The sequence below is a fragment of the Salminus brasiliensis genome, chromosome 8 (assembly GCF_030463535.1).
Source record: "Salminus brasiliensis chromosome 8, fSalBra1.hap2, whole genome shotgun sequence".
Classification (NCBI taxonomy): Eukaryota; Metazoa; Chordata; class Actinopteri; order Characiformes; family Bryconidae; genus Salminus; species Salminus brasiliensis.
The window spans coordinates 13202379-13212481 of NC_132885.1; the positions used below are offsets into that span (position 1 = coordinate 13202379).

Consider the following 10103-nt stretch of genomic DNA (forward strand, 5'->3'; position numbering starts at 1 on the left):
GACACTTGAATAGACAGAGTTTTAACATTGGCAGTAAGTCTTTATTTCCAGTGATACTTTGTGGCCTTGCCACTTTACACAAGATGTCAAATAATTTAGTAGTCTTAAAAGCCAGTGCCACATCAGTAAAGATCAGGTTTTAATGAGCTTTAAAGATGGCACAGATCTTGACCGAATGCCATATTGGGTTTTTTTTTGTTTGTTTGTTTGTTTGTTTTTTTTGTTTTTTTAGAAACTGGTGTGAGATTTAATCCTGTTCAATTATACAGTCCTCAGTGTGCCATACCTATATCCTCACCATGGAAGTGGGACGTAACATTTATATTCCCAGCCAAAGTTATTACAACAGTTCCTGAATGTAATTTGAGCACTGCAGCCCACCCTCTTTGCTATGTACACACAGCCTCTAATCTGTGACTCCCCTCCCCCGCCTGTCCCTCTGCATGCCTAGATCATCTCCTGATTTAGACCCTGCACCGCTACTCTGGGAGGTGGGGCTAGAGCACAGTGGGAGCATGGTTATTAAATGGCAACATAGTCGGTGAATGCTTCCTTCTGTACCCCTTACTCAGCCTCATTTCTGAGCCCCTGGCCACAGACATGGACCCTGTTCTTGAGGTAAGTCCCAGATTAAACCCTGTGTGTTTTTGTAAAGGACAGAAATCTGTTCCAGCAACAGGTGCAGTATGCAGTACCTGTGATCTGTGTAAGACTGCTTTCAGGTAAGCAGTAAAGGGCAGATTGATCCTTCATGTATACAGTGTGTGTGTCCTGGGTTCCTTGGTTGAGTATATACAGGTGCAGCATAAGAAAGTGAGGGATGACAGAAATCTACACATTACATTTGCTTGCTGGTTAACATTAGTGAAAATGTTCCCCCTCTGCCAGAAGTCCTGTGTCCTGTCCTGTGAGAGAGAGTCAAAAGTTCATCGTTGCAGTGTGACACAACAAATAGTTTCAATTTGGTGTGAATCTATATGGTAAAACATGTTTGTGTGTATAATATATTTTAGGAATGAATATATATATGTATGTGTGTGTGTGTGATATTATATTTGCAGAAATTGTGCCGCATATAAGTAATTGCAAAAAGTAAATAAATGGAGATGAGGGGTTTTCTGTGATTGCAACTGTGATTGGATGGATGGATAAAAATGGTACGATGAAAACAGCTCATGAAATAAATGCTGAAATTGTATTAGAATAGCTGTTTGCTTAATGATGCAGTCAAACATAACCTAGTCCACATTTCTGAACTGTTTACTTTGAAACAGACAAGTAAACACAATTTTATGTATTTATTTAGATATATAGATAGATACTTCCTCCAGGGAGTTTGGATGCAATATGTTGCTGCAATTGTATGCTCTACTGCTACATGACCGAAATAAGCCAGGAGTGAGCTTTACTGTGTTTTTTTGTTTGGTTGTTTTTTTCCTCCACTTCTTTCACCATGTATTGTAACTGCTGTGTTTATTTCCCTTCTCCTGTACCATCTAACAAGGTTCCCTTTATGGAGGATGAGGGACTTACAATGAAGAGTACAGGTATCTATTGTGTGGTGATTGTGGACATGTGGTTTTTCCAAGCATTGTTTTGAGTACAGTGTACAGTGTTGATGTTATGCATGTCTGAAAACAACAAGACAGCTTTCTTGAGTGTAAACTCAACTCAAAAATCTGACTGTATAATAGCCTGAACTGTAGTTTGTGCCTAGACAGACTGCAGTGTCAGACTGACCGACCTGCAGCAGGGTTCTCCTCCGCTGCCTTTTTTCTACAGAACCTGCTCGAGATCCCGATGCAGATATCTACACCAAGTTCTTCATGAACCACTGCTGCTATGATGCCATTCCAACCAGCTCCAAACTGCTCATCTTTGATACAACACTGCAGGTGAACTAAACAGCTGTGTATTTGCCCCAACCTGATTTTGTTTATTTTCACATATTTTGTCACTCTGAAAGGTTTAAGAATGTAATATTTAAAACAGAACAAATCATTACCACAGCCCTGTAAACCTGAATCATTTCATTTCATCATATTCTGTTTTAAGTGCATCACTAAACTGCATAGGCCAAAAACATAAATAAATAAAAAGTAATAGAAAAAGAAAATCTATTAGAGCTGAGAAATAATGGTTGATGAACCCTCATTTATAAGGTTTAAGGTTATCACAGAAGGCCATTATCAATGAGCCAAATCATGAGTGGTAGGAGATTTTTACAATACTTAATTTTTATTGCGATACGTGTCGTCACCGACAAAATGCATCAGTGGTGAAAGATAAAAAAAAAACTACTAGTATTACTATAACTAATACTGTCTCATTCTAGAACAGTGATTTTGGGAAAGAAAGAGAAAAAAAAAAAGCTCCTAGACAATGCGAGCCATGACTGGACAGACCAGCATAAAGAGTGTTGTACATTAAGAGAAGATATGTTCCTGAATGTTTGTCCCTGTACAATAAGAGTATGGGTAATTAGTTTTGGCCCACCTGTCTCTTTAGTGGGAAGAGTCAAATCAGGACTGCAAATAAATAGATTTTTAATCTGACTGATCTTCTGTATCCTATAATGAAACATATCTGTCTTAATGGATTGACAAGACCCCCATCCACACAGCACGAAGAGGCACACAGTGTTTTGATGAATATGAAAGCTCATATGCTATGTAGTTCATATGCTATCGACCTCAGTCCAGATGAGCACCTATGGGAGATCTGTTTAGCGGCGCACTCCACCACTATCATCAAAAACTGAGGGAATATCTTTTGGAAAAATGGTGCTCCATCTCTCCAGTACAGCTCCAGAAATGTGCTAAATCTATTCCATTAAAGCTGTTCTGGTGGCTCATGGTGGATCAACATCTTACTAAGACGTATTGTTGAGGGTTTTTTTTAATCACTGGTTTGTAGCTTACAGTCACATGCCGTTTGTTTGCTTCCTGTAGGTAAAAAAGGCGTTTTTTGCGTTAGTCGCTAACGGTGTCAGAGCTGCGCCTTTATGGGACCACAAGCAGCAGTGTTTTGTGGGTAAGTGAACCTGAGCAATGAGCACCATGCACTTTAACCTTTAAAGGTTGGGTAATTTATGAACCTGAATCAGATTACTCACAGAGTAATACAGCTCATAAACATATACTGGGCATTCTATGTAGCGAGTTGCAGCTGAAGCTTTCTGAAATTAAGATGTTCATATTTCTTATATATATATTCTATGGCATGTGTCTTTGTTTTTATTAGTTATGCAATTAAATTTGTAATACCACATTAAAATGACACTAAGGCTCTTAAGAGACTGAAATAATTATCTTAAGAAACTCATAAATCCAAATAAAGAAGCATTTGCCTAATTCAAAATCACTTCTTCCAGCTCAGCACTTCTGAAATGGCTGATTTTCAGTGAGCCAGCCCCTCTGGTCCCAAAGTTCTAACTTTAGTTAGAAATGTCAGGACACTGATCTAATCCCCAGCTCTCCAAGGTATTAATAGTCACCCAACTACACTAGGTAACTGATCTCTCTGACAGGAGCGTAGGTGCGAGAGGCTATCATTGCTCAAACAGCAACATAGTGAGTTTAGCATGTGGATGTACGTGTAACAGGTGGTCACCATAACCTTGCTCTTGTTCAGCTTGCTTTGCAGTTGAGACATTTTATTTGTATACATGTCATTTTAGAAGTTGATTTTAAGCAAAGTACCTTTTTTATCTCGACTGTACTCATATCTTTACAGGAATGCTTACCATAACAGACTTTATTAACATTCTCCACCGATATTACAAATCGCCTATGGTAAGTACTTCAGGCCTAACGGCTCCAAAGCGTTTTTTTTTGTTTTTTTGTAGCTAGATATGTTTTTTTTTGTCAAACTAATCGATTGTATTCCCTCACCGTCTTAGGTTCAGATCTATGAGTTGGAGGAGCACAAGATTGAAACCTGGAGAGGTGATTGTGCATAGTTCATATTTGATCACTGATAGTTTGTGTGTGGTGTTTGTTAGTTTTTACAGCTCCTTCATTTTCTCTCCTGTTCCAGAGATCTACCTTCAATATTCCATCACCTCCCTGATCAGCATCACCCCTGAATCCAGGTAAAACTAGAGGCTATGCACCAGTCTTGTGTGTTTTTTTTTTTTTTTTTTTTCCTTTCTCTCCCTCTCCAGTGCCCCAGAGTGACAGAGAGTTGTGTTTTCCATTGTCAGCCTCTTTGATGCCATTTACTCCTTGTTGAAGAACAAGATTCACAGGCTGCCCGTCATAGATCCTGAATCGGGGAACGTTCTGCACATCCTGACCCACAAGCGCATCCTGAAATTCCTTCACATCTTTGTGAGAACTTTTAAAACACTATACGCTATGATCTCTGAGTGCCTCAGCAGACTAAGGCTAATGTCCCAAAGATCTTGTGATAGAATCCCGGGTCATGCTGCTTCTCACTCAGAAGCCAGAGAGAGCATGGTCAGTTGTGCTTTCTCTGGTTTCTGAGTGAGAAGCAGCATGGGTAGATGGCGATCTCTCCCCTCATCACTCCAATTGTAATGCTGGTCGACACAGGTGCCTGTTGGTTGATGTATCAGAGTTGGGGACCCACCATGTGTTGGCAGCCTAGTAATGCTGCACTGGCGGCAGTTCGAAAAGGGTCAGCGGCTGACTTCACATGTATCGGAGGAGGCATGTGCATGTCCTCACCCGCCTAGTATTGGGAGCGTTGCAGGTGAATTGGGGGTGGGTGGAGAGTCGTAGTGTGTGGGTGGGTTAATAGGCGCAGACAATTGGGTTTAAAAATATATATTGGAATAAAATTAATTAAATTCGATATTTAAAAGAACCACTACCACATTAATACCACTTCCACACACCTGTGTTAAAAAATGATGTTTTTGGGCCCCTAGGGTTCCATGATTCCAAAGCCACGATTTTTACAGAAGAGAATTGAAGAGGTTGAAATTGGAACCTTCAAGGAGATTGCCACAATCCAGGAGACGGCCACAGTGTATGATGCATTATCAATATTTGTTGAGCGCCGAGTATCAGCCCTGCCCGTTGTAAATGAACAAGGTATTTTCAGCTTTGGAGACATGACAAGCTAGGACATTCTCTGACACGGCACTTTGCTATGTTTCAGTACAACTCTGAAGTGTGCTTTGTCTCTAGGGAAGGTAGTGGCACTGTATTCCAGATTTGATGTCATTGTAAGTTCTGCACTATGAGCTACTTCTAGAGATGAACTTAATAAACATAAATAAATAAAATATTCAGCAGAATTTCATGATGAAAAGAAACCCTTGCAGACTACATGTGTATTTTACAGAACCTGGCTGCTCAGAAAAATTACAATAACCTCAACATGACCATGCAAGAAGCAATCGAGGGCCGTTTGTGCTGCGTTGAAGGAGTGCTGAAGTGTTACCCCCATGAGACCCTGGAGACCATCATTGATCGCATAGCTGTAGCAGAGGTAACCCAATTTTCATTGGTAACAATACGGTAGCTTTTCTTGCACATATTTAACCTCATCTTAACATCACGCATATCAGCAAATATTACCCATTGGGAAATCTTATTATGTTAATAATACACAGTACTTCTAGCTACACACTCCTCTATGTCTGAACCTAGAAAACCTCCCCAGGGCTTCAAGCTGACCTTAAATAACCGTTAAACTAAAGCCATCCTTGATGCCAAGCAGTTTGTCACTGCTGTATCGTGTGATCTCACAATGAAATATCCTCTCTTCTCTAGGTTCACCGCCTGGTTTTAGTGGACGAAGAAGATTTGGTTAAGGGGATTGTCTCGCTGTCTGATTTGCTCCAGGCTTTGGTCTTGACTCCAGCAGGTATTGACGCCCTTTTCTCTTAACACCTGTGGAGAAGTGATCTCTCCACCACCTTCCCACAGACCCTTCTTGTGCCAGGTAGGCGGCTTGCTCTCCTTTCTTGTAGCTGCCTGTAGCTTTCAGTCTGCTGGCGAACCAATTGAGGTGAAATGGCACTGCTACTGTACCGCTTGTATGCCATGCCTATTTGCATCGCTCCTAAGCTGAAGCCAAAAGTCAACTATCTGTTCCGTTTGCGATTGTTGGACCACTGTGCAGGATCTCATTCTGATCTGATCATCTGGGAGCCTTTGGAATGATCAAACCAAGAATCTCCACTGGGATTCTTGTTACTTGACTGACTCATTGCTGTTGTTTCTCCAGTATCGGACCTTTTTGTGTTTTGGGGGCATTTTTGTGTTCTTCACATACATTTTACAGACAACTTTGCTGGACAAGGTTGCTCTGTGCTACAGTTACTACTAAAGTGCATCAGACTAGAAGTGCTCCTCTAGGACCATTTTCCTCACAGAGATGCAGAGATCCTAGTTCAGCACTGCTACACGTCTGAAATACTTTATGAATACAGCTTCTAGACTGCATGATGTAGGCTAATCTTTGACTGTTAGATTTATGAATTGTTGATTAATAAATGGACTGATTGCAGTATTGATTGAGTATTGGACAGCTGATAGCTGTCTTATTCATTAATTGCATTTGTTTTTGATGCACTTTTATTTTCCAGAGATTTCTTCCAAAGCAGACTATGACCATTAAGGGAAATGTGCATTGGATCATGGATGAAGATTTTAATTGTATATAAGTAACACAGCGTTCAGATGTTCAGATTTTATTTTGTGCATATTTGTATAGATTTAATTATTACTAACTATAAATAAAATGTACAGTGTACTTGAATAGCTGCTTAAAAATATTGCTGTTGCATGTATACCAAACGAAGGCCTTCCAGTCATTTATTTGCAAAATGTCTGACTACATTTATTAGGTTTTTTTTGTTTTGTTTTGTTTTTTAAATATTGTAACCAGACAATTCACATGTAAATTTTAAAATAAATAAATATATACCTTCTGAAAGAGATACTGAGGGTAAAATAATGTTGTGTGTAAATATGCAATTGACATCCTCATTTGTTTTTCTATATTTGATTTTAATTTGACAATCAAGTTGACTAGAAAAGACACTTAAGCCTGATGTTTGACTGAAGTGTTTTCCAGTTTTGGGGAATATTGTGACTATAAGTTTATTTTACTTAGGTTTTACATTAAATTTGTTTTCACTAAACCACATCTCCTCAATATTTGACTGTCTTGATTTACTGCAAAGAATGATAAGCAGAGAAGTGATACTGTTACTATAACATTTTTTTGCTCAGTATTGTTGTTATACCACCTTATTTGCCGTGTGTGTGTGTGTGTGTGTGTGTGTGTGTGTGTGTGTGTGTGTGTGTGTGTGTGTGTGTGTGTGTGTGTGTGTGTGTGTGTGTGTGTGTGTGTGTGTGTGTGTGTGTGTGTGTGTGTGTGTGTGTGTGTGTGTGTGTGTGTGTTGGACAGTGCTTTTTTTTTAACAATGCGTGTTTATTAAAACCACTTTGGCAAGCACTTAGTTTGCCCAGCAAATTAAAAGCATCATTTAGTATACGGTTACAGCATTTCAGCTTTTTTAGCCCTGTATGTATGATCACCCATGTTGACTTCTTATTGTAGTAAATCTACAACTAGGGTATTGACAGAAATATCAGTTTACTTAAAACTGTGTGGTCATTTCCTTTCTCCTCAAACTCTCTGTCTGCTGTGTTATCCTGGTAGTACTGGTACTTAAACATCAGGTCAATCATGCCTTCTCTTAACCTTTGTGAACTTTCTCATCCAAGTCCTCAGCCCTATACCAGTGAGGAAAAGCCATGTAGGCTCAATGTCTCTAACTGCTGTTTTGAGGTTATTGGGAATCCATTCCAGAAATGAGCTACTACTGTTCTATACCAGTTGTCTCCAACCCTCCTCCTGGTGTGCTATAATAAGCAACATTCCAGCAGATTTCAAGTCCATAGCCAGTCTAGGACTTCTAAAGGCAGAAATGAGTTAGATCAGAATGGGTAGATTAGGGTGGGATCCAAAGTCGAGAACAAATCCTGGGAAGGGAAAAATGTAAACTTGGGAATGAAACCTGATGCTGATGCTGACTACCAGTGTACACAATTTTAGTTACACTGGAAAACAAATACCACTCACAGTAGCAGAAGCCACGTGGTGTGGATCCCTATAACTTTTCATTCCTACCTTTATCTACATCACATGACGGACATGTTTGCATATTACTTGAATACCCTACAGTAAAAGGCTGGTTGGAGTGTTTCCTTGGACCTTGATTCAACCAAACTATCTTGCGTATTCCACACGTTTGAGCTAAAAAGCTCCAGTAGGCAATTGTGCTATCATTTAACCTAGTAGCTATATTGCCCAGATGATTACTAGCTACAGCTATCATGGCATCTCTACCATTGCTCCATGTTAAATAGCACATAAATAAGCACCAGTCGGAACACAGGACCTTTTCCTGTATTTACTTACTTGCTTGTGCCCCAGACAGGTCTGACCAATGTGTGAACAGACCATTATCATGTGGTTTGTTGTGATGCATTTTGTGCTCTTGGATATTCACTTCCATGAATACAAACCAAACCAGGAAAAAAAACACTACAAGAAAACATTAACAAACTTGTTTACTCATTGGTACCAGAGCAATTGAACTATGCACCCTTAACTCACAATTAGGGGTGAAAAGAGCTTTGGAAAACGTTCCCCTGCTTATGCTGAGAAGTGGCCCATACATGGTTGATAGTACAGGTAAATTTGCAAGATTACAAAAATAATAATTGGAAAAAGTACAATTTACAGTTACCAATTACCAAAAAAAAAAAAAAAAAAAAAAAAGAGTTCTCCAAACTTTCCTTAGGCAATGGTTTTGTAAAAATCGTGACAACTCAAAGATCCATTTGAATGGTTTGGCGTTTTTTCTGCCAGGTCAAATGGTTCTATGCTGTCTTGTTGTTTTCACAACTTATTTACTCAGTACTGTAGGGATGCTCTGGTGTAGCAGAAGTTAGCATTACCCAACCCTACATAAAATGCAGGAATCTCTGTTATTAGTTGACTGACTGTTGTTGTTGCTGTTAATAATAATATTAAGTGGACCTGCTCTCTTGTGTAGAATTATGTAGTCGTGTGTATTTGATTGAATAAGTCCTGCTTTGCTGATTATGATGATGAGGACATTTTAAAATGTACAGTTTTGTATAATTTGGTGTTTTCCTTTTCGTCTTCTTGCATTAGATGCATCAGACATGTCTACTGTGCCTTTCCAGTACATTTAATCCCAGTACTTCCAGTATATCCAGTATATAATTTTATTGGAGTTTGTACTTTTTATTTATTTTTTACAAGGACCAGGTCATGATTTTTTGCTTCGACCAGGTAGACAAATCTGTGCTGTTCAGAAACTCATAAGGGCTGTAAGGGATTATTTTGGCATGTTAGACCTATCTACAATAATTGACACCAAACACACATTTCTCACAATGCAGATGTTCCAGAAGATCAGAACTAAAGATCAGAGCAGAACTAAAGTTTCAACCAAGCTTTGAGATTGCATTCACTTTAATGAGAAATGAGCCCGGTTCACGCTACGCTGGTTGGGAACTTCTAGAGCAAGTGGCTTGTCTATTATTTGCAGTACTTGTTTAAACTAATTGTTTATACTCGTGGAAAAACCTGGATTAAATATGTTGGTACTAACCTCAATAAAAGCCTCTGTAAGAACAAAGTTCAGAGCATCAGGTGCTCTGATCTGCATATTTACCAGGGGAGTATTTGTTCACCTACCAGTTCCACACATCCTGTTCTCACTCAGCAAATAATATCCCTACCTAAGAAATGTTGGGAGACTTACACTTTTTTTTATCTAATTACACCTGACATGCTTACACCTACCATACTGACATACTGATTAGATCACTAGATGATTTTATTTTATTTGTATTTGATTTGATTTTACTGGCCATTGCACTGTTTTATATGCTTTTGTTGTAGATCTCTTTCTTGCATGCCTGTATTGCCTTCCTAGTGTAAACAGGACATAACGAAGGTAGTTGCTCCAGTGGCATATGTTAAGTACCTTTATGGCCTCAGCAATAAAATTGCATAAAAAATGTTAGTAGTTAGTTTCTATTATGTTAGTTTTTACTAATGTGTATATATAATATTAAAAT

General features: G+C 39.0%; 1 protein-coding gene across 1 annotated transcript; it reads left to right on the forward strand.

Annotated features, from left to right (window-relative positions):
- Window positions 1-491: 491 nt before the first annotated feature.
- Window positions 492-7063, forward strand: prkag3b (protein kinase, AMP-activated, gamma 3b non-catalytic subunit). The gene is made up of 13 exons (XM_072685078.1): window positions 492-618; window positions 1505-1547; window positions 1783-1895; window positions 2952-3033; window positions 3736-3794; window positions 3902-3947; window positions 4039-4093; window positions 4205-4331; window positions 4895-5060; window positions 5157-5194; window positions 5314-5460; window positions 5745-5838; window positions 6563-7063. Exons 1-13 carry the CDS (start codon window positions 601-603, stop codon window positions 6592-6594), a joined length of 1020 nt encoding a protein of 339 aa, XP_072541179.1. The 5' UTR covers window positions 492-600; the 3' UTR covers window positions 6595-7063.
- The last annotated feature ends 3040 nt before the right edge of the window (window positions 7064-10103 follow it).

Bases quoted from the DNA above. Each gene is read 5' to 3' on its own strand.
- prkag3b (XM_072685078.1), top strand. The intron at 3,795-3,901 runs GTAAGTACTTCA...TCACCGTCTTAG, and splicing joins GATATTACAAATCGCCTATG to GTTCAGATCTATGAGTTGGA. The intron at 5,195-5,313 runs GTAAGTTCTGCA...TGTATTTTACAG, and splicing joins ATTCCAGATTTGATGTCATT to AACCTGGCTGCTCAGAAAAA.